General features: G+C 37.6%; 1 protein-coding gene and 1 long non-coding RNA gene across 2 annotated transcripts in view; both read right to left on the reverse strand.

Moving 5' to 3' along the window:
* epha6 (eph receptor A6) overlaps positions 1 to 11,060 on the reverse strand; it is a 174,746-nt gene extending 163,686 nt beyond the window's left edge. Inside the window, exons 1-2 of the mRNA XM_005451964.4 lie at positions 10,229 to 11,060; positions 662 to 726 (exon numbers count right to left, since the gene is read on the reverse strand). Of these exons, the coding sequence (XP_005452021.1) occupies positions 662 to 726; positions 10,229 to 10,307 (144 nt within the window). The 5' untranslated portion in view covers positions 10,308 to 11,060. The remainder of the gene's footprint in view (positions 1 to 661; positions 727 to 10,228) is intronic.
* Positions 11,061 to 11,396: 336 nt separating this feature from the next.
* On the reverse strand, positions 11,397 to 13,627 carry LOC112844058 (uncharacterized). The gene is made up of 2 exons (XR_003216617.1): positions 13,503 to 13,627; positions 11,397 to 11,779 (listed from the first exon to the last, which is right to left on the reverse strand). It is a non-coding gene; the product is annotated as an uncharacterized LOC112844058 (long non-coding RNA).
* Between the last annotated feature and the right edge of the window lie 11,751 nt (positions 13,628 to 25,378).

A 25,378-nucleotide genomic window follows, 5' to 3' on the forward strand; every position in this document is an offset into this window, starting at 1 on the left:
CTGAAGATGTTCCAGTTTGTTGTCAGCGCATCTATATTTTATCAAGGCAATATACAGGAATTGTTTGACACTTGCTGCTTTTTCCAAAGTTCTGATTTTCAGGTGGACACGAAATTGCTGTTGGGCTTCAAGCATTTACTGTCAGAACAAAATTGGAACATCCCTTTGGTGTAGCTGACAGACAAAAACACAAAATAGGGTATAGAGCAGTCATTGTTTCTATGCTGAGAGGCAACCTAAGTTTAAAAGAAAAGTTGAAAACTACAATCTTGGACTATGAATAAGATGGCAAAATGAATCGTGAAAGAATGGCGACCTTAACATTTCAAGAATGTATATTTAATATGGAAAAAAGCATGTGTGAATTAAAGAATAATGTGGCCCAAACGTGACAGAAACGAGATAGGAATTAATCAGGAGTACGAAACTGACACCATAGTAGGAGGTTTTGTAGAAACCTCACCTCATTTTTGTATTTTCTGTGAAGACAGAGGAATCTGAATACAAAACGAATCCACAAAGGGATCATTCTACCAATTTTGTCCTGTTTAAATCAATATAATTGATCTCACTGATGCAACAATGGCTATTCCTTTTTTAACAAGACATTCTGGACAGTAAGAAGACATGAAATAACATGGAACAGAGGTTCCTCTCTTACCCCATTTATTGGATATGTCTTCCATCCAAGCTCCCCAAGCACAGACGTTGTATCCAGCAACACAACTGAAATGAGAATAAGAGGAGAAAATACATACATTAGCCATCTGGGAACACATAAAAAGTTCTCTTTCACACTGTAAATTGAAAAATCAGTCAAAAACGTGTTCATCTAGACATTTTTCATATTAACGAAAATGAGTTTCTTGGATGAATATTTATGAGCACAGTTGCGTGTACAGTAGGAGCAACATTTTTGCCACTTGCAACACAATTTAAAGTCTGATGGATTGCAGTCAAATTGCTGTCAACAGGCCATTCCCTCCTCTGCTATCCATAGCTTTACTTCAATCTCACCCACAATATGCTCTTCTACTGGCGATGATCAAGACTTTTCATGAGATACTATAAGTGATGTATCAATCCTTCCTGTGCTATTAAAGTGTATGTTAGATTGTGCCAAACATCAGTCAAGACCCTGCTATGTTTTATTGCATATAAATTAAAGCTATGATTTGATATGCAATGATATAAATCATGCCACAGCATAATAACATCATTGTCAGGTGACTTTAAACTTCCAAGTAGTGTTAAAAAATACTGTTTTAGAGGGGAAAATATTGTCATCCTTGTCAATACTTTGTCATGCTCTCAAGGACAACAGATTTAATAATTCAGGAGGAAAGCACTTCTCCCAGTGACAAGTGATTTACACTGAAAAGAAAAAACTGTGGATTCCTGAATTTGCCTTCGGTGAGATAGCAGCATAATAACAAAAATTAAAAAAAAAAAAGTTTTCCCACACATTTGACAACAGTAGGGAACAGATTTTATACAAAGACCCTGATGCATTTTCAGAATCCATAAATATTACATGGAGCCCATCCAGTCACCTTGTCAAAAGTGCCAAATACACAGTATGTGTGACAGTCTCTTACAGTATGTCCCTATTAGGTGACTATGCACTGCATGATTAAGTGGGTACAGGAGAAGAATTAGTATTCAAGGAGAGAATCAATGCTAACAGACCAAAACATCAACAACAACAACACTAGTCTCAATAGACTTATTCAAAACTGTTCACTTGTCTCTGTTAAAAATGATTACAAGAAGCAAAAATTCAGCTTTAAATATTTCCTTCAGAAGTCATTGACTTAGATCTTAAATGTTGCTTTTTTAAATAGCGCTATATCACTACCGACACGATTTCTGACAAACCAAAGTGTAATTTCGACTTAAAGTTAAAGACTGAATTTTAAGTGTCAGTCAGTCATGACTGTCCACTTAGAGCTCTGTAAGTGGTCCTCGGGGGACTCATTATAGCAACACAGATCTTTATCAGTGACAATATTCCCTGAATAAATCTCCATTAACATCATTACTCTAGAATAGCGAGTTATTACAACCAAATGTACATCAAAGAAAGCCATTTCAGTGCTGTGATATTGTGATTACGACCATTTGCGAATTACAATGTGAAGGCAAAAGAAATGTGATATGTATACTTATGTGAATGTCCTCTGTTAACATCAGGGCAAACAGACAAGAAGAAGAGACATTTGCATCTGTTTCCCAGTCTTCACACAGTGCACTTCTGATGGAGCCTGGCTGACAGAGATTGTCCAAATATCTGCTGACTGGGATTCTCAGAGGGGTGGAATGGTACATACTCTTTTGACATAATGTAAAACCACTTTTGGATCAAGAAATGCACGTTTCACAGCATCCAAGACCCAAATCATTCAGGACAATATTTTCTAGCACTGACAGAGTTGACAAATACAAAAAAAAGGCAACAAATACAGTGAAGTTATGTAAGTAGTAGAGGAATAGATTTAAAACAGAAGGAAAAAATCTAAATGAATAAAAAATAAATAAACTAAAACAATCTTTGTGATGACCAGAATATCTGCACAGCCCTCTGCAAATTGGCTCACATGTTTCCTCATCCATAAAGAGAGGACTTTAAGAGTAGAATCTCTGATTAGTCACCCTAAAATCCACATCCATAGTTGGATTCAAAATGCAAAAGTCCAAGACCTGTCAGCAAAAAGATTCAAATAACACAACAACAACAAAAATACTGGCAGTGGACACTGGTACCCCTCAGCCTGGTAGTTGCATCTTTTGTATGCATTTCAAAATTGTATGTCACTGATTTAAAAGATTTTCAAAAAACTTCACTTCTGCCTACTGACCTTGAGGCTGAGGTCACTGAGATTCAAATTTATCTGAGATTTTTAGTCTATACATCTATGGTGTAAATTTCAAAATCCTGTCGACTGCCCGCCCGACAGGGTGATGACAATCAGCCTTTTACAGTGAGGAGTAAGAAACATTCATTTAAGTGCTTCGTTCACTTCCTCAGTGTCAGGCTAAAGGCGGCAAAACCCTAAAACAGTCCATCTCAACTGTTATCAGACCACTGAATAACTCTTATTAGTTCTAATCAGTCCTACACGTGTTGCTAGTAGGCAACACATGCAGGCAACGCGTATCTTATATGACCTTCCTGTTCCTGAGTGTAACCAGTGGTTTGCACCTTGCTGTAAACCCTTGGTCAGGAGTGGCTTGATTACATATTTTGCCTCACTCCTCAAGGACCCCTCAACTTGGTTCGATGCTGTGGAGGGTTTTCTTAACCGAAGAAGAGTTCTGCAATCATCCACTCAAGTTGTCTTCTGTGGTCTTGTGGGCCTTTTGGTTTTGCAGATCGGATCAGTGCATTCATTCTTTTTAAGAACGTACCAGATTGCACTACTAAAGTTTTTGCTAGCTCTCTCATAGGATTATTTAATTATTTATTTTTCAGCTTAATGATGGCCTTCCTTGCTTGGCACTAACATCTCTTTGGACCTTATATTGAGAGTTCCAGTGAAAAGCTACCAACTGTTTGACAATTGGAATCAACTCCAGGTCTTTTATCTGGGAACATGCCTCACCTGGCCATGATATTGCTTTAAACTGGACTCTAATATACCACAGGTTACACCACAAACCCCCACTTAGTTTCTGATTAGATTTATGGGAACTCAACTCATTATATTGTCTACTGTGAGATTTATATCTACTGTAATGAAAACATTACAATGAAATAATGAAACGTTTTATCCTATTTTTTATTGAGAGTTTAAGTAAATAGTGCTCTCTTTTTCTGTGGCCATCACTCCTCTTGTAAACTTCATTAGGAAAAATGAAAACAAAGTGAGTACCACATGATATTTATACTGTTATAGCCCAAGAGTAAAAGTAGAAAATGTACATTGATATATAAGAAAATATAGCTGAAAACTATTGATTTACCATCCCCCCCTGTACAAAAAGATAGGACACCATACTGAGCCTTTCATCTTCAAATCCCATCTTCACTACACTACCTAATATTTCTGCTATTGGGTGGTATTGGATTAGTTCCAGCATCTCTGTGTGTTTATTTCTGCCCACCAATGCCAGGTCTGTGCCATGTCAGTGCCAGTGCCAGATTGGAGACTAGGTGTCTCTGCCAATGCTGTTAATGGACACCATTAGGCTACTGTGGGCAGGTAAGCAGCACACTCCCTTGAGAACAGCCTAATTACTGAGAGTTGGCTGTGTCACTCACCGCAGTAAGGAGATTCACACCTCACCTCACCATATATAAAGAACAGCTGATGTACATTACAGTAGGAGGCAGTGTGAATCTATTCGAGTGAGAACATCGCACTGTTCGGTCCAAGCCTTGCGTTCCCACCTTTATAAGAAAAGTGTGGCACCATGAAATTTCTTCTTGATTTGTGAGCCAGACAAAGGATACTTAGAAATGAAACACCTCTGGTGTTCAGCTGACAGTAGAGGAGTTAAAGGTGCGACCTGCCAATAGCACCTAAGCTCAAAAACCATAATAAAAAAAAGTGCCTTCTTTTCTCTGATGCTTTTTTTGAACATATTCACTCATTTAAAGATTTACAGTAAAAAATATATTATGAAATTTAGTTAGAAAGTAGTGTGAGTAGTGTGTGTGCACTTGTAATTGATGGTGTGCATATATTTTAGCATATACTGTATATACGGAGCAATGTATCTTGGGTGCTAATCCAGCCCATCTTCTCTCCCCCTCTATAGCTCTCTTCATAGAGTTGTCTTTCTGAGAAGGACCCACAAATGCTGCCTGGAGCTGCAGGCCCTCTGGGACTTCCACTGGTTAGATATAAATAGATCATGAGCTGGCCAACTCATAAATATATGGAGCTTCACTAGAATGATGACATCTCTTGTCTGGCCTACAGCCCTTCCAGGCTACACAAATACCCCAAAATAGCAGCAGCCCAAACAACAGACCCAAAGGTGGTCTATTTAAGTGCTACTTTATGCAAATTAGATATGGAAGCAGTATGAGTGTTCTGGCAAAAGTGATCCAGGCGGTCTGCAGTTGTGTGCACTACTGTCTCTTTAAAGTATAGAATGTAAAGACACAAAAGGAGGCGTCTTTAAGTGCACTTTTGGTAGAATAAAGGACCTACATTAGACTCTTTTGGATTATAGAGGTGTCTGTCTTGTGAAAATCTAAAAGAGTAATATGAATTCAAAACACTGTGCAGGTCTTCAAACATCCATCCTTTGGTTGAGTTGGCACACTAGGGTATTGAATAAAGTGTGATATTTAAGTAAAGTGTGATAGGAGACACATATGTTTTGTAGTAACACTGTTTCCTATTATAATGAAAGCATCATCTTTTCTTATTATTAAAGTAGTGACATAGTCTACAGACTGAATTAGCTTAAAAAGGAAAATAAGCCTTAATTCCAAATATTATCAGAACCTTTCACTTTGCAAGCTTCATGGAAACCCATTCTCGTAAACCCAAAGCCTCATAAACAATAACAACTGATGAACAGACACTAGAAAATTGATTTTGATGATGATTTCACTCAGGATTGCATATTGTCCTCTAGTAGTGTAAACAAAGTGCTGCACTTGAAACACATGACGAGATGATATGCTGTGAAATAGAAAACTATCCATAACAAAGGCAACCTGACAGGCATGACAGACTTTTCGGTGCATTTTCACACTCCAACAAGACCAAACATTCAACAACATCATAAATGTCAGCAAAGCAAATCTTTGAAATGTGGTTCATTGGATCTGATAATGGCTCTAAGTGTATTTAAATGAGAGATTAGCGAAGGGAATACGTGCCAGTATTCAACACAGGTTGGATGCTGAAGGATCTCTCTTGAGCATATTGTAGTTATAGACATAAAGCAGTAATGTCATAACAAGTGATTCCCATCAGTTATTTAATGCAAAACACCTGCACTGGCATCTCTGATCAGAGTGTAGGTAGTACTGACCAAAGATTTGAAAAGATGAGCTTTATGAATAAATTAATCTTTAATTACCCTTTATGCCATGAAAAGAAGGTCAATCCAAGTTTTATCTGAACACAGATAAAACTCACACTCTAGCCCACTCCCCAGCATTCCCAGCATATATTAAAAGCAGAATATCAGTCCAAAACCTAAAGATTTGTAGCATAATAATCCCAAATTACATGCTAACAAAGGTCAGTGCATCATGCTGCAGCTAAATGGGCAAGTCAGTTTAACACTAAAACTAAGAGTTCAGCATGATACATTATATCCTCTTCAATCAAGTTGAAAAACATTCAAAAATAAGTAAATACACAATTTTAGAAAAAAATTGATGTTAGAAATGGAAGAGCCAAAGGTAAGAACTGGAAAAAAAAGTCTGTGTTTTTAGTTGTTGTTGTTTGTTTGTTTGTTTGTTCCAGAAAACATAACACAAGCTGTCATCTACATTTCTTAACAACCTTCCACAATACGGGCTTCAGGTTTCAGCATCACATTCTGGAAATACAAAGTGAATGATTCTGGAAATAAGCCATTTTCACACATGGAATATTTAATCTTGCTGACTTCATCAATTTGCTATAAAGTGATAAAATTCCCTTCACTGAGACATAGGTCATTTTAGCATGGCATTCACAGCTACATTCAGATACACCCACAAAAGTGCCAAAGAGAGCAGAGCTATTTTGCAATTGTCATTTGAAAGAATAAAAAAAAAAGGGACAAAAACATACTTTTCAATGTATTCCATTTACGCGTTTGAGTCTCTCTTGTATGTCTTTGCTGTTTCGCGCTGCAGTGTGTAAGAGAGCTGTAACCTGCTGCACTCGACAGAGATCTCTCGTCTGGATTGGGAATTGAAGTGTCTAAATCTAACTGTAAAATTACAAATGAAGTAGGTTGGATAAAATCTTACGTACATCTTACTGCTGTTTGCATTTTCTGGTGAGCTGAGCCACTAACAAAGATGCATGAGAAGCGCTCACGGTCATCATCTTGTGCACACCAATTCATCAATGTGACTGCACACAATCTTGTGCTGTGTTAAAGATGATATGATATGATATGATATGCATATTAGGTCCAACCTAGCGTGATTGCTTTTGCAACTTTTAAAGAAAAGTACCCACTTTGGTCCTGCAGCAGAAACTAGAAAACAGTAGTTCATTCATTCTGTACAGGGAAGACCTAATGTCCACAACAGTCTGAGAAGCAAGACTGGTCAAAACAGATTTTGGATTGAGGTGTTTTTTTCTTGCTCATTCATGACTTTGAAGAGTCATTTTCATCAGGGGTATGAAATGAATCTTCTTCACCAGGTGGACAAAAATGTGTCATTTCGTACAAGTCAATGATAATTATGTGACTACAGGAATGCTTTTGAAGAGGTCACGCCCTGGGAAAATTAACAGTCTCCAGCCTGGAGCCATTTCAGTCACTCTAGGGAGGAGAAATTTGTGGAAAGACCTTTTATTATACATAGCAGCAATTGTGTTCCACTTAACAATGATGGTACCTGTATATTCAAGATAAATTAAGAAAAATCCTAGTAAATCTCTCTAACAGTCATTATATTTTGACTGATTGAAGAAAACTGCATATACTGAAACTAATATGAAAATACACAGTCTTGCCCCTGCTTATCATATGTGCAAAAACACACACACCAGCCTGTTAGTTAAAGGTGCAGAGTTATGTTTTTTTGGGTGCTGGCTGATTGATTTTCTTGACAAAACACTGCTGATAAATATCTCCTTATTCTGATGATGGTGATATTGGTGCTCTGCAGGAAGCACCATTGAGAGCAAAAGCTTTAATCAGGCATCACCACAAATCAATGCAACGACTTGAATCATAATTTTCAAGTTTTGTTTTTTTTTTGCTAGATCTTTTTGAGTATTGCAATGAATAACCATTAGAGTCTAAGCCAAGAGTTTTACGCCATGCTTTGCTGAGCACTTCGTGTTTGTGTGAGATGCATTTAACGAGCTTAAAAAGGCATTCACATGTGGTTCTTTCATTTTACAAGAAAGGATTGCTTTCCTGATTTTCATGCCTGAGATTCTTTGGAAAGAAAAAAAAACAATCTGAACAATTTCAGAAGTGTGGAACAAAGACATCGTCATCTAATTTAGCTACTATAACCGATTTTCGACTAAAGGAAAATGCTACAAGAGCTCAAGAAAGTGGTTAGTAAATAAGATTAATAAAAGTTTAGTATAATAAATATTGGTTCTGATGAATTGACAAGGCAGGGAACGGTGGGAGAAAAACCAAAAATAATATTATGGGCAGAGATTTATTGATGGGGAAAAAGTGCTAGTTCAGACTTGGCAGTGAGTGAGTAGGGATTTGTTAGTAACTCTCTGCAGTCCTGGTTGGATTCATGTAAGGAATACAATATGTTGCTGTGAACAGAGGCAAAAAGTGACTGTTTTTATTGTTTTTCTAACAGATAAAGTCTGACCATTTTTTTCTATGAAATTCCAAATCTTTGTAGTTCTGTTTGTTGGTGTTCAAAAGCACGATCTACACTAACCCCCCATGTAATTGGGTTGGATTTTGTCCCCTGCCAACAAAAAGGAAAAAACAAAAAATTTGTTCATTTTTTTCCTTCGCTGTTATGCAGTGACTAGATTTTAGAACTGAGTGTGAAAGTTGCCCATCCAGTAGTGCCTACCACATTGATTCATACTCTGTTCAGAAAGAACGCATAGCCCACACTCTATCATCCCAGTAAAAAGCAGGTGAAATCACAGAGACACCATGCACAGCAGGTAGTCTGTGTTAATTTGACAAATACAGAAGCAATTATTTGAGAAACCCTTATTCTTTGGCGTCTTACAAGACACTTTTCTTTGTCATCAGAGTTTCAGTTTTCTCATGCTGAGCTGCACCGCTCTGTGGCAGACAACGACTGCAACTGTGCCACCGAGGTCCCAGACCAGTCAATATGAGAGACTAAAGTACAGTGGAAGGCAGACATCAGTTCAATCATTCAATCTGTGGCAGAGAAAAACACACAGCGAGGCTGTTATGTAGCAGCTGTCTAGGAGAACAGGGAGTAGCATCGCTCTTATTGAACAGAGAGAACAATAAAATATAACCTGGGGGGCAGATCCCGCTGTATTCCGTGCCCAATCAATAAGACTATTTTAAACCTCACGGATGCAGTAGTTGTGTGTGCTGGTGCACGTGGGGCCACCGAGGAACGCACGCACACAGACACACACATCTGACCACCGTGATCACTTATCACAAAGAAAGACAGGTGGGCAGAAAACTTATGCAAGCGCAAAAGAAGCATGCATGCAGGTGTGTTTGCCTGACGCAATTACTCTTACATACACACGCGCTTACATTCAGCACTACATTTATATCCAAGTGCATTTACATATGCACGCACTCTTTGACAGCTCAGACTCGAAACGTTTCTAAAATCTACTGCAACACCCACCGCGCAAAAACAGACATGCACACACTCTCCACCAGACGCACACACATTCTCCCACCTAATGATTAAATCCTTCTGCCGCTGTGTCTGTGCCGGTCTGTTTGCATGTGTACGTGTAATGTATAATGTGTAATTACAGCAGACCGACGGTTGTCATTTCAGCAGCCAAATTTCATCATTTTTAAAATCTTGTCATATTTAGAAAAAAAGCTCAACCCAGGAAATCCTTTGAACTCTAACAGCAACATAATAAACTTAAAGTCACAATCTGGATTATGTCACAGCTCTTGTCTGTGTAGAAGAACTGGAAAATAATAAAGGTAGAAATGCGTAATCCGTGGAAACAAATGTAGAATGTGGAGTTTATATTAGATATCTAAGTTTCTTTTTTCTTTCCCCCCCTCCCTTTATTCCTTTCTTTTCGCCGTTTCCGGTGTCTTTCTATATTCAATTTTTTAAAAGGTGATATCGCTATGAAACTTCTCATTCTTAACTCACACGAATGGCTTTTTGCGGGACTTATGAGTGGTGATTTGCTCGAACTAAGGATACCTTTCTAGTGGCTGAACTCGATTGTCCCATCGGGCTAATTTGCTGCCCTACAGTAGTGTAACGGCAATATGTGTCCGAAGACAGTAAGTATGGTGAAAATTTTTAAAACCATTGGGAAAGAACTGAAAGATGATACAACTGTTGGAATTTACGCTACACAAAGTCGGGAATGTTAGGAGCGAAACGCAGCGCTCTGTGGATGTGCCTTACCTTGGTTGCAGTTGCAGAAACGAGTGAGGGCAGTTCCAAGAAAGAGTGAAACGAAGAAAAATCTGTTTCCAAAACTCATGTCTGCAACATCTATCACCGGCTATGTCTGGGTATTTCTAGCCGAGAGGTAGCTGTAGCCAGATAAAAACACGTCACTGGAAGGTCCAGAAACACCGATCCGCTGCTCCTGGTCTTTACATTTGATCCCGATGGTAGAGAGCTGCCGGGTGACACAGCCGGAGATGGTCCATTCTCTACCTTGTGGCAGTGGCAGCTGTGGCGCGGAACGGAGAGATTTTGAATAAAGTCGGCAAAATATCTAGAGTGAAATCAAATTTTCACACAAGGTGAGAAACACTTTCCACCTAACTACTTTGGAGATTTCCCATGCGCTTCATTCGCGGTTAATGGATTTATATTAACAAAAAAAATCTCAAGTACAGATTAAAACGCAATGTGGTGCCTTTCTATAGCGCACGGAGTCGTGACAGACTTTCACTCCTGCTTTTGGCACGGCAGTGTGCCGAGGGTTGCCAGCTCCAACTCGATCCGCTGCTGCAGCGAGATGGGAACGGTGAATAGAGAAATGATTGGGATGCAGCGGTAGAGCAGCTGAAGCGGGGGCTACAAGGAGACTGAGCGCATCTGTGCAGGATGCTCGGCACTAGAGGGGGTTAGCTGACAAGGCAATGGCGTGTGTGTGCGCGCGCTTGTGTGTCGACTCGTTCCAGTGCGGGCTCCCCAAAATTATACGCAATAATTTGAAAATACTGAACTATACTTTTGAACCTGCATAATGTAATTTTTGACCTAACAGCTGACACCTGGGTCAATTATATGAGTATCAGTTATTATGTAATATAAGGTTACCACGGCTCTAAAAGTCCTTGAACATACACAACTTGTGGGAAACACTTTGAATGGACAATAAAATAACGAGTTAAATCCCATAAAAGTGAATAAATTAATTCAGCTTTGCTTTGATTCTTATAATTAAATGTCAGTGTATCTGTTCTCTGATATTCAGATTTAGCTGACTGGTGTATTTTGATCTTACACCCTATTTCTTTGTTTTATATAATGAATTTGACACTATTTTATAAAGAAACACAGTTATTCATGAAAATAATAGTAACAAAAACAATAAAAATCTCTATAGTCTACTGCAAACTTTTAAGACTTTTATATATGAAATATAGTTTTTTCAGTAGGTCTTCTGTTCAAATTCCATTAAATCATAGAACGTGTAAGAAAAAATATATAGATGGTAGCTTTCATCCAAGCAGCATGCAGTGTCAGCCTGCGTTCAGTATGTCACTACAGCACTCTTTATCCCAGAGGAAGTTAAGTTTTATCCATTTCAAGTGAAACAGTGAGCTGCTGTGCTTGCCAAGCCGCCAATGTCAGCCAAGATTAAGGAAGGTCTTCCTCTCATCTTCATGGACGTCTCATCGAGTGAGTAAGCAAACCCTCCCCAACCTGACCCGGTTAAACAAAGGGATGCTGGCTGCTGTGATGAGACCCAGTCAATCAGGACACGGGAACAGCTTCCTGTCAGCACAGAGGAGGTAAATACATCAACATCACAATCCGTCACCACCACTTAGCTCCCAGCCAATCATCAAACAATATAGAGAAGCTGCCAACTGACTACTGACTTTGTGCAACGCAACGTGCAAACAGATTGGAGGACAGAGGGCTGTAGAGTAGAATATATTGACCACTGTAGCCTTTTTGTGTCTAACCCTCTACAGGAATGGATCAAGCAATTAATGCCATATTGCAGATGTAGTCCAACTATAAAATGATGGACTCATATTGTGGGGGAAAAAAAATCATAGTCATAGAAGTTGTAGACTGGAGGTATCAGTATTTGTAGTGTGTGACTGTTAATAATTGGAGCACAGAAATAAATATTCCACCACACTAAAACCAGCCATTTAACCTCCTAGGACCTGGTGTCCACATATGTGGACATCACATTTTGGGATGTCTAGACCAAAATACTAAATTTTGCTCTACAAGGGCCTGATATCCACTTATGAGGACATTATACTGCTGCCACTGCTCTATCGAAATTTAAAATGAATGTCCGCTTATGGATCTCATTTTCTCTCAGAAACAAAAATCAGGTAAAATAAATAAATAAATAAATAAATCAGGTAATTCTTTGTTTTCACATTCATCAGGCCCCAATCAGCCCAAATAGCAAAGACAATTTACATTTTTATCTTATGATGTGGAAATGGCATGTACATCAAATTCTTCTTTAAAGGTAACCTGAGCTACTAAATTATTTACAACTGTTGCTCTCCTTGTGTTGTTACTACTAACACTGCTTGAATAGAAAATGAGAAAAAAAATTGCTAATGACTTCAATTATCTCTTATTCCCAAACAGAGCTAAACTAGGGATAACACAGAATGAATGAAAGGGGGAAACTGTTCAGAAAAGGTCCTCTACTGCCACCCCTCGCCCCCACCCCTCACAATGATTTGGTTTCCTTTGCTGTAATAATGGTCAATGAGGTGTGACTGTAGTGTATTGGGGGCCTAACTGTGAGCTATGATTCCCCCTGTCTGGAGAGAACAAGCTATGTCCATCTGTACTCATCACGAGCATGGAGTTGGAACGAGACCACATCAGCACAACTGACAGAGACAATGAGACTTTATAACATTAATATGTCCACTCTATTGTGTTCACAATGAAGTGCCAAGCTATACCAAACTACTCTGTGGACTTATTCCAAACTATTTCAAACTTATCCTACAAGGAAAGTTCCATTTCAAATCCATTGTGTACAGTTAACAGCAACAATCTACCTCACTTTGTTTAAGAATATTTTATTTAAAAAAACAAGCAAACAAACAAACAATTATTCAAAACAAATGCCCCCCCCCTCTCAAAAAAAAGAAAAGAAACAAAAGAAACCAAACAAACTCTGAACTTCTGTTAGAGCCACAACTTCTCCATAGATCATGAAAGGTCCCCAACTACAGTGGCCCTGAGAGGCCAAACGGACTGCAACTTAAGAAAACACCAGCAATAAGAAAAACGCTGCAAAAGCAAACAAAACACAACGGCAATAGGAAAAACGAAAACAGAAATAGAAAAAAAAAAGATTTCCAAAAGCTCAAGGGAAGTGTTTGTGGGGAGACAATAACCCGACGGACCAATTGCAGGAACCAAAACATGCTAGGTAAGTGTGTTTTAATCTCATGATTCATATAATACTGATGACGGATTTTAATAGTTAGGCTAACAGACTTACCTCTCATCTTTTCTTTCCTCACAAAACCGACAGATCCTCCACTTCTTTTAAGTGTCTCCCAGCGCAGTTCTTAGCATATTTTGGTTCCTGCCACTGGTCCGTCGGTTTATTGTCTCCCCACAAACACTTCCCTTGTGCTTTTGGAAATCTGTTTCCTCCTATTTGTACAGACCGAGGCCCTGTGCAGGCTCTTGGTAAATGCATTGAGGAAATTAATGACTGGCTGTGCCACAATTTTCTCCAGCTAAACAAAAACAAAACTGAAGTAATAGTCTTTGGTGCCAAAGAAAAACGATTACAGGTCACCAGAGAACTTCAATCTATACACCTAAAAACCACAAACCAGGCGAGAAATTTGGGTGTAGTGATGGATGCAGACCTAAACTTAGAAAAACACATTAAGACAATAACAAAATCAGCTTACTATCACCTCAAGAATATTTCAAGGATAAAAGATCTGATGTCTCAACAGGACCTGGAAAAACTAGTCCATGCATTCATCTTCAGTAGGCTTGATTACTGTAACAGCATCTTTACAGGTCTACCTAAAAAATCAGTCAGACAACTACAGCTCATTCAGAACTCTGCTGCTCGAGTTCTCACTAAGACCAAAAAAGTGGACCACATCAGTCCAGCTCTGAGGTCTTTACACTGGCTGCCTGTCTGTCAGAGGATAGACTTTAAAGTTCTGATGCTAGTCTATAAAGCTCTGAATGGTTTAGGACCAAAATACATCAGTGACCTCCTGACCCAGTATGAACCTTCCAGATCTCTCAGGTCATCTGGATCCGGTCTTTTATCAGTTCCCAGAGTCAGAACCAGACACGGAGAAGCTGCATTCAGCTTTTATGCTCCATATATCTGGAACAAACTCCCAGAAAGCCTCAGATCAGCTGAAACACTCAGTTTATTTAAATCCAGGTTGAAGACTCACCTGTTCTCTGCTGCTTTTGAATAAAGCACCAAATCCACACTTTTAAGCTTAAATTCCAAAACTTACATTTTAACTACTGATTTTATCTACTGTTTTGTTTGTTTGTTTGTTTGTTTGTTTGTTTGTTTGTTTGTTTGCTTGTCTTAATCAATTTTAAATCATGCTTTTTATCTATTTTGTTTTTAATGTCTCTGTAAAGCACTTTGAATCACCTTGTTGTTGAATTGTGCTATATAAATAAATTTGCCTTGCCTTGCCTTCTGTTTTCGTTTTTCCTATTTCCGTTGTGTTTTGCGTGCTTTTGCAGCGTTTTTCTTATTGCTGGTGTTTTCTTAAGTTGCAGTCCGTTCTCAGGGCTACTGTACCAATCCTATGAAACACCTTGTTTCTTGCTGTTCTTCTTCTTCGCTTTACTAACTCCTCACTAAACTCCTCACATATCAGTCTGACCTCTACCAAAATGTTTGAATCTTTCTATGTTTTCAAACAAAACAATATAAAAAAAAAGAGGGGACATATTTCTTCATCTTTTTCCATCCATCCATCTTTTTAAGGGTTTTTTTATAAAGTAATCAGAGCAAACTAAATCCATCCATCCATCCAGCCAGCAATATTCTCTTGTTTAATCTGTTCAGTTTTAATAAATAAAGTTTGGTACATGGTAATCATCAAGAAATATCTTTAATCCTTCTTCAGCATATCTGAGAAGAATCCATCATAAAAGAAGCTGAAATGTTTATTTATCTGTTTTTACTCCAGGCTAGAGTAACTCGAAAGCACTGACCATGTAGATGTCAAGGAAGACACAGTTTTATTCTACAGGTGATAGTATAGTTTATATAACTAAAAAGAGAAAAAGACAATAGGCTTTCAATGCCTTGTGCTTTTTATGTTTCATATTAAAATTATACTTATACTTATTAAGGTCATTCTTGGTTAAAAAAAATCACGCTGTTGAGGGAGGGGAATAATCTTATATAAATCAGAATTCAGAAAATTAAAGCTGGAAGTTTACAAAAAATGTCCTCCCACAGATTTACTAGAAAAAATGAGTAATTTATTTTTTTAAATAATTTCCAGTAATATTTAATAATAAGAAAATACTTGCTATTTTATTCCAGACTTACCATATTATATATCTAACATATCTTAAGAAATCCTTGTGATCTAAAAAGACTTCAGGAGTCTATTGGTTGTAGCAAATTGAATTTACAAAGACATTTTTAAAGTTTGACCCAATTTAGTGCTGTAGTTCAATAAATAAACAATAAATATGGTAAATGGCCTGTATTTATATAGCGCTTTTCTGGTCCCTAAGGACCCCAAAGCGCTTTACATATCCAGTCATTCACCCATTCACACACTGGTGATGGCAAGCTACGTTGTAGCCACAGCCACCCTGGGGCGCACTGACAGAGGCGAGGCTGCCGGACACTGGCGCCACCGGGCCCTCTGACCACCACCAGTAGGCAACGGGTGAAGTGTCTTGCCCAAGGACACAACGACCGAGACTGTCCGAGCCGGGGCTCGAACCGGTAACCTTCCGATTACAAGGCGAACTCCCAACTCTTGAGCCACGATCGCCCCATTTATTATTAAAAAGATAATAAAATAAAGAAAATGAAACGAGAAAACAGAGAAATTTAAAAGCAGTTTCACCAGTGGATAGGTTTGAGCTTCCAGAAGTCTTTTCTTCAGGTTTTACTTTTTTTAAATACTAGACAAGATGTTTATCATCCATTTCAAACTAAATAAAGACATAGTAATCTAGTCAAGGTCATCCTACTGAAGGTTTTGACTCTGTGGAGTCCAAGGGCCAGTTAAAAACTGTTGTTCTGGGTTGGGACAATGAGGCTTGACCCCCCAAATCTCTGTCTTAATTACCCACTGTCCTGATGTAACAGTTAGAGACACAGCACCATCTAGTCAGTTTGTTGACTAGATATGTGATTTATACTGAGTTCACTCAGCAATGTTGTAATGACTTTTGGGTGCATTTTTCCCATGGTATGAGCAAATTTGCTTCTCATCCTCAATAAATTTATGAGGCTCAAAGGATTTACCCTGCAACGGTAAGCCCATTTTCCTATTCTTTATTATTGCATTGGCCCTGAGGGAACACTCGATAATATGTGAAGCTTCATTTTGTTGCCCAGGGCAAGGCTGACATTGAATATTTTCAAATAGCGTTGCACAAAATAGTGACAGAAGAAAAACAATTGCTCAAAACCAAACTGTGATTACACCTAGATTCTAAATTGCCTCCAGCAATTTACAGTCTGTGTTGTCTCCCAATTTATTTTTCACAATCAAGCTCAGCTTTTGATTTACATGATGTGTGTGTACAGAGTTTGCCTGACCTGTAAACAAAGGCTGCCGGAGGGCATGAACCTATACATATGCAGATATTGATCTACATAAGGATGTGCACCGCTGCAACATGTCCGTCAACCTCTTGCCTGCTGGGCAAAGCAAGGAGTTCAAATTTTGGTTCTGCAAGGACATTTTGAAGAAGGAAAAGATTCATCACTAATATTAACTATCTGGTTATGGAAACAAACTGTAAAAGCAGAAACTGACATAGCAACACATTTTAAGTTGATATGGCAAACATTTTAGCATGAAATAGCTTATTTCCACTCACTCAGCAATCTCATGATTGGTTTGCAGCCACCTGATAAATATCCGGTATTTACTCTCTCTATTCTTGTTTTCCATCTTCAGCGTTTCCTGGAGAAAATATCTGACACTTTAGCAGATAAGTGCTAGTTACTAGCTTTGTTCTGCTGTTGTACTGCGCTTTTAGTGCAAAATGTTTTTGTTAAAGCATTTTCTTGAAAACAATTGCCCATTTTGGGAAAAGAATATCAGAGAGTGAATTGAAAAGAGGCAAGGGATGGGTAGGGGGGGCTGAGTTTAAGTTTGTAAAATAAACACACAGTCTGCCATATTTTACAGGTTTTCTGGTCATGGTTATATGACAAATTGGATGAGCTGACCTAATGTTTTCATTTTCAAAGACCTAATTTTATCTGCTTCAGTCAAGTCTGTGAAACGTGGCAGCATCTGAAGTTGACTGCCATTAATATTTGGCATCCTGTGGGATGTTTCAAAATAGTTACAAATGATCATTGTAGATAGAAAACGTTAATATATTTTAAGTTGATTTGTCAGGTACATAGCTTAATCTATCTATATTTATTCCATAACCAGAATTTCATTTAAATTAAACAAAACATGTGGACAGGTTATTTGGCTATATGTATTTTTGTGTATATTTCAAGCATATTTTTGTAGGTTTTGTGTTTTCATTGGCTGTCATCAAAAAGAATGAAGCAGAAGAGCCAAAAAGACAATCGTTTTACCAGTGACTTGAAGTGCCCATCTTACTACACACAGGCATGCACACACTTACACACACTTGTGCTACACCATCGAGGTTGCCCACCTCCCTGGCTGCCTAATGGGCCATAGGCTCTAATCTGGATGGCCACGGTGCTCAGGAGAATGAGCAGAGCAAATAGAGAGCAGCTCATCAGCCCAGAGAGCCGGTGTGTCGGTAACCCCAGCTGTTAAAGACACATCCGCCCATCGTTCAGAGATGAGAGAAGGAAATGGGGAGACTTCACAAGCTGGGGTAATTTCCAGGGACTGACAGCCGATCCTCATAAACCCCTTTCCCCTCTTTATACAATGTTGTATTTCCCCTTTACTGAAATATTGGCATAGAGTAGAATTACGCCATATTTATCCTATGAAACCATTAAGAAAAATGCTGTTGTTCATTAATGTGTACCTGATCATTTCATATAATGATAATTTGATAGAAAGGAAGACACTTTTAATGTGATCCTCTAGTCGTATGTCTTCAGATGAAAGGCATCGAAGAATGTCTGAGTAGTTCATTGCACACTGAATATCTGCATATTTTCAGATTCTTTTTCTCACTGAAGGTGAGAAAAGGATTTAAGTTTAAATCTTTAAGTTTAAAAAGGTGTCAGGGATAAAAATTGTCTCTGTCTTCCATCGTTCACTTGAGACTGAATATAATTTCTTCACTCAGCTATTCAACAGCAAGTCACTTGTCTAGCTTATTAGCCAAGAAAGCAATGTGCTGCATTCAACCAGTCATGTTTAGAGCACAAATACAAAATGAATTCCAAATGGAAATGACAGTGTTGATAATAATCATAATCACAGTAAACATCATAACAAGTATCACCCACTACACCTCTGTGTGGATAAGTGTTTTCATTACATTTCAGACAGGTTCTGTAATTACAGGCAGCAGTGATGCAAGGTGGCATTCAGTGACTTGCCAGCTCCTGAAACCTGAACACCACCCCATCCTCAACCTCAGAATTTCCATTAGTAATTGACAAACGAATGGATTAATGGTGTATAAAATGACCCATCCATCATAGGGACTAAATGGGGGTGAGGGTGCACCCTTCTGTCAGACATGCCTTTTTAGAGTCTGGCACTTATGACCTCTGTGTAGCTGACTATAGCAGCCACTGCTATTATTTCACCTGCTCTGAAAGAAGTATTTCAGCTCACATTTCTCTACTGTCAGAATATGTGAGCTAACTTCATCTTTACTAAAAATGATACTGTTGTCCTCCATCACACTACACACTAAGCAAAAACATACTGGAACTGATTTTAGATAAGAGACAAGTTTACAAGTTATTGCTATTTCTAAACCACTGATCTTTTCTTTGTTAAAAAAATGGCTTCTAAAATAATTTGGTACTGCATGTACGTTGTGTGATGTTGAATCCATAATGAGTTTCCAGTTATTGTAATAGAGAGGGTTTTCTGTTGTGTGTGTTTTATTTGTCACATGAAGCAAGAAAAACACAGCTCACAATATGTTTTTTTTTTTTTAATAAAAAGCTATTTGCAGCCTTGAATCGACTGTCAGTTTCCCTGGGAGCTTATTTCCTTTTGAACCTCTTTACTTTTTTTTTCTTTCCACAGTTAGTTCACAGTCATTTAACACATGCAGGGAACAATCATTTTTATGTTAAAACAACAAAAATAATGGTTAATTATTGTTATCATTGTCATAATATTAACGCATTTTAAGTTCTGTAGAAATAACCGCCACATGAAACGATCAATCATACACTCCCTGCAGTAAACAAGACACAATCTAGTTTCTTACGACTACAAAGCCATCACTTCCTATTTGTCAATTTGGGTCTCTAACCTACAAGTTATATAGATGTAGATAAATGTTTAAATAATTAGTTTAATGAGATGGGGAAAAAAAAGGACTTCAATATCTATAAGAATGGAGAGAAAAATAAAAAAGACAGAGAAGCCCTTTAACCACAGGTCCTCACAGAGCTGTCTGGACGAGGTCATCATACAAAATAAGCACAATCATTTATACAACTGAACAATTATTCCCAATGGACCAGCATCTAGATCACGCACACACATATTATAGTGTGAGTGAATATTTTCAACATATATATGGTAAAAATTGTTTAGTCCATTCACCCATGAGACCCATATTACGGGCCTTGCATTCAGCAGAATCACTGACAACACTACTCATGTCCTGTAGGTATATTCATCCTGCTTTCTTCTCCTGTTTCTCTTTAGAGCACCACTTTTTTTGCTTTGTCTTGCTAAACATAATTTGTAATGCTACTGTCCCAATAAACTATTCTATAAGAGACTTGCTGACATCAACAGCTTCATGTACATTTTCCACAAGGTCACAAAGTACCAGTAATATATTTCCAAGCACATCCCCTGCAAACAAAACTTTTAGGAAAAAGCACCGTTTTTAAATAATGGAGTGTAAAATTAAAATTCATGAAGAAAAAGAAAAACATATCCTGGATATAAAGACTGGGTTTAGTTCAATCTTATAATCTGACCTTTAACTTAACTTCAATAAAGTTAAGTTATATACATTCTGTGCAATGTGGAAGGTGAGGCCATAAAACTAGTCATGTCAACTCTGCCCAGTCTGGGCATGGGGGGAACCACACCAGCTGCTTCATCGAAAGTTATGCCTTTGCAAGTACCAATACCTGTACATCAGCACTGCTACAGTGAGCTGATGGATTCTCTGAGAATTTCATGTCCCTTTAAGATACCTGTCCATCTCCCTGCTTTTTTTTTTTAAAGCAAAATTCTAATAACCCGAGGGATTAGATAGACCTCTCCTATTCAGTTAAATCAATGTTTTGAGTGAGATAAACAATGACAAGGCAAAGTCTGCAGTCACTCCTGGACAGGTGCAAGCTTGTGTGAAGCATAGTCCAAGCACTTCTAACACTTGCACAACCATTGTGAAAAGCATATTCACTAATATTTATGTGCTGCAGCCTTCTGCCTGACTCTGCACTCATTATTTGACAGTTACAGGCATAGGCCAAAGCATAATCATAGTAGCACAGTATGATAATAATAGGAAGTGAATTTCTAAATTGAAATAACAAAAACACATCTGAGGAAAAGGCAGTTATAGCTGTAGCAGCTGTTTGTGACTGTCTAGCTTCAGTTTTAACTAAATCTAACTTTAAATGATTGCCTTCTTTTATAAAGCCATTATTGAGATACAGAAAATATTATATGGTTTATGAGTGATGTCAAAATGATGTAGGTTATTTGAAGTACTGTCTCATTAGGCAAATGTTTTATACATGAGAAAAACAAAAGTGCTTGCAAGTAACTTCACTGAGAAGCAAGATCAGCATCAGACCACAAAAAGTTTTAAATGCACCTCACAGCAGGGGAGCACAAATTGCAAGCGGTGGAAGGATATCTGACTGACCTTTGATTCCGCGGTGATTTTGATGAGAGAATGTTACAGTATAAAATCTTTAGGAGGTATAAGTCAAAGGAATGAAAGGAAACTTTAAATAAACTGTTCACTTCATCTTTTCAATGGAAAGTATAAAAAAACAAATCTATGCAGCAGCGTGAGGAATATCACCTATATATTTTTTTCTTTTTCACAAGCATAGAAGTAAACAGAAGTAGCATCCACAAAAGCAAAGGAAAAAAACGTGACAGGCCCACTCTGCCAAGCTACTTTTTAAACTTATAAATAGGGCATTTACACTTCAAATGCGTAGTGCCATTCCACTAAAAACAACATTTCCAGAAAGAGATCACAACAAAGAAAGCTTTCGATTAGATATAAGTAGCACTGAGGCCAAAATAAAAGATCTTTTATCAAATATTATGTACATTTACAGGAAAAAAATATAATAATAAGAATTGAAAATGATTGAAAATCCCAATATTAAAACTCATCAACTGAAAATGATTGAAAATCCCAATATTAAAACTCATCAACTGCAGCTGACTTTTTCAAAGTTCAGTACTGAGAGCCATGAATATGATTTAATGGTAATGGCAATATATAATGTCCTACAAAAAGGCAAATATATGCAGAAGTTATAATAATTTTCAAGCAGATTTATTTATTTTTTTATTTTTTTTACTGTCACTCTTTCAGTGACAAAAGTAATACTTTTCTTCCTACATTGTTTGATTAGCTGATAGAAGAGAACACAACCATATATGTATGAAATGCCTTTTTTGTGATCTAAATAAACAGAAAAATAAATATCAAAAAGCTTAAAACAAGGCTAAATAGTCTCCGTGAGGTCCGCAAAAACTTTGTGGGCTTCATCGAGTCCCCCACGTGGTGAGATATGATGCAGCCAGTCTTTCCCCTATAAACCAATGAGTGTCTCTCTTTAATATAATAATATTTTGACAGATCTGTCAGAATGATAACATACGGGGACCAACATTGCATATTTAATCTGTCGTTAGTTTTAGTCATTACCACAGATTTGTCCATTTCACAGTTTCTGTTTCCCAGTCCTCCTCCTTACTGACTGAGCTAGAAAGAGAATAATTAGCTTGAGCTATTTTCTTCATGTTAGCAGTATTGCAGCTGACACGGTAATTGCAGCCTTTCAGAGAAGGGGAAAGTGTACAGAGAGGAGTGCAGCTACTCAGAAAACTACTGCCTTATTTAAGACCTCTTCACTTGCCTCAAGTTAGGCTCTCTGTCAGCAGCTGCCACGCTATCATCATGCTCACACATCTGTGCACATAGAGTCATGCATGGCGAAACACACAGATTCATGCACATGCAACAAAATAATAGTTCCAATCAAACCTTTTCTTTCATTTCAAAGCTAATTTGGTTGTTTTTGTTTGAAGATAATTCCACTGGATAATACAGCATCAGCTATATTTAATATGCTGTATATTCCATCCCCGTTTTAAACTAGTAAAGCACTCTCAAGTTCTGGAATAGATTACAGATAGTGTAGGGACAGTTGCTGAGCCTAAGGCATATAACTATAATTAGTGTCATAATAGATAACCACATTCATACTCTTCATTTCTCCACACCCTACGGCTGTGTTGATGAAGCTGTTATCACTTCAATTAGATCAGTGATAACACACAGCAGTCTTTTTGAACTACTATTCTGCATTCTGGGCAACAGTTTTATGAGGAAATTGTTGGTAGTTTTTGCACAGATTTCTTACTGGTGAAGTGCCAGTTAGCTATAAATTTGGAGATAAAATAGCATTTTTGTATCTACTCCAGGATATGCAAAATCTAGGTAGAAGTAGGATAATGTCAAAGTCGCTGTACCGTTTGTGCAGCAGTCTGCCTTGGTCTGACATTTTTGTCAAACAATCAGACACAGTCGCTCAGTCCAATCTATGTAGTCATCAGTAAGAGGAGTGCTCCAAACTAATGGGTTTGATTTGTTCCAGAGCAGCAGGCTTCCTCTACCAATATACAGTTTGCGGGAGGGGAACAGTATGCATGGCTTCTTAAGAATGACAAATATGCAAACTTGACCTTTTCTTCTGACAAAATTGATTAATTGGAGTTCTGGAGTACGCAAAAAGAATCATGGATTTGTAAAGGCCGGCATTTTGTTTAAAAGAAATAAAACAACTTCCAAATAGTAATAAGCACAGTGTAGAAAATGTCCCACATTTGAGTTGGCTATGTTATTTACTTAAATATGCTGCATAAAAATGAACCAAGAAGACAACTAATGACTGTTCAAAAATAAATTATTCTCATAAAATAATTCACTGACAGGCATTAATCACTTAGGACTATTGTGTACTATTAGATTTTGAACCAGAACATTTTTTTTAGACATGGGCTTGTTTTAGGCCCTTGAGAAGTTTTTTTTTTTCCGTGAATGATGGTAATCTAAGGATTTTTACCAATATTTATTTTTTTTAAAAATCCAGTGACATAGAGTTTGCTCTTAAAGATCAGATGGCCTGGCCTGTATTTGTATAGCACTTTCCTAGTCCTTAAGGACCCCAAAGCGCTTTACACATCCAGTCATCCACCCATTCACACACACATTCACACACTGGTGATGGCAAGCTACAGATGCTGGTAAATATATAGTAAGAGCATAATTTCTAATATGAAAGTCTTCCTTATTTTGACCCAGTAAATCATCATCAGGTGTTGGATAATGACTAATGTGGCGAGCAACAAACGAGCTCTACATGTGAATTGTTTTTATCAATGATAGTTGCAGCTCTGTGGTCCTGGAAACCAAAGCAAAAGTAATATAATAAAAAATGTAAAAAATAATAATAATAAAAGAACTTTCCACAAGCAGAAAAAAGCTATCAAGTTTGAAGCAACTGTGGAACTGGGCTCATCAGTTTAGTTGTTGCTGCTGTATTTGAGTGATACTGCGCTTCACACTTATTGTTTTTAATTTGTGGGAATTAAGAAAAAAAAAAAGCAAAATGTAAAAATTATAAAAAAATTCAAGTTGTAACCCATCAAATATCTCAGCATAAGCTAGATGTTAACATATTTAAAAAGTGAAATTACATTTTGTAAGTTTGTGTTTATATAAAAATTAATTTATGATATAAAAATTATACTATGGAAATTACTATTATAATTTTACAATTATCTTACCATAAAGTTAAACCCCACATTGGAAAAATAAATATTAGGATAGGGGTAGTATATCATTAAATAAATGGTTAATCCGGTCTTTAAGTGATGTGTATGAACCCTGCTTCTGGGTCCAAACTACTCTTTGTTGATTGAGACTGTTGTGTTTTTAACATGTTTTAATTCTGTACCGGCATTACGTATTTAAAATACAAAATATGAGTAACTGTATTCTGTTACAGTTACGGTTTAAAAAGATGGTATTCAGAATACAGTTACTTTGTTGAAATAAATGGATTACACGGTGGTCTTTTCCTGTTTCATATGTTAGGCCGTCCCCTCTCTATTTTTGGTAATTCCACGCCGGTGGAAACCCAAATAAAATATGCATTAAGAGGCTCAAATGCCTGGCTCTCAATCTCGTGGCCCATGTCACCTCTACTTGCAGCATAATGACGTGACAAAATATTTTTAAAAATTATTGTTCAAAAAATTATTTAACATGAAGGCAATAGGCAGAGTGTTACAGGCATAGCCCTAAAGAATGTAGCCTCATGGGCAGTGTAGTCCAGTTGTAAGTAAGCTATTAAGACTCGACTGTACACTTTGTTCGTGTTTTCCTCCGAAACAATAAGTTCCGTTGGAGCAGCCTTTCAATGCCCCTCTCTGTCTCTCATTAGCAAAGTTGACCCAGACAACAAAGTAAAGCTGGCTACGAGCCCGACACGGAACCCAACGTATTAGCCAGAGGTCCCTTTACTACGGTTCGGAGCCACGGACCTGTTTTATATACGCGCGGAATAGTTTTCTATACGAGATTGCTGCAAAAAGTGCAGCCTTACCTAATGTCCACCCTACTCTTACTCATTTTATATTAAGATTTAAAAATCTAGTTGGTATTGGTATGGCGAGTAACCTTCAGTAAGAGTAATAAATCACACAGCAATAGTACATTCATCTAGTTGTAAAAAGCTTGATGATATATGAAGTAATC

Source organism: Oreochromis niloticus, linkage group LG16 (genome assembly GCF_001858045.2).
Source record: "Oreochromis niloticus isolate F11D_XX linkage group LG16, O_niloticus_UMD_NMBU, whole genome shotgun sequence".
Classification (NCBI taxonomy): domain Eukaryota; kingdom Metazoa; phylum Chordata; class Actinopteri; order Cichliformes; family Cichlidae; genus Oreochromis; species Oreochromis niloticus.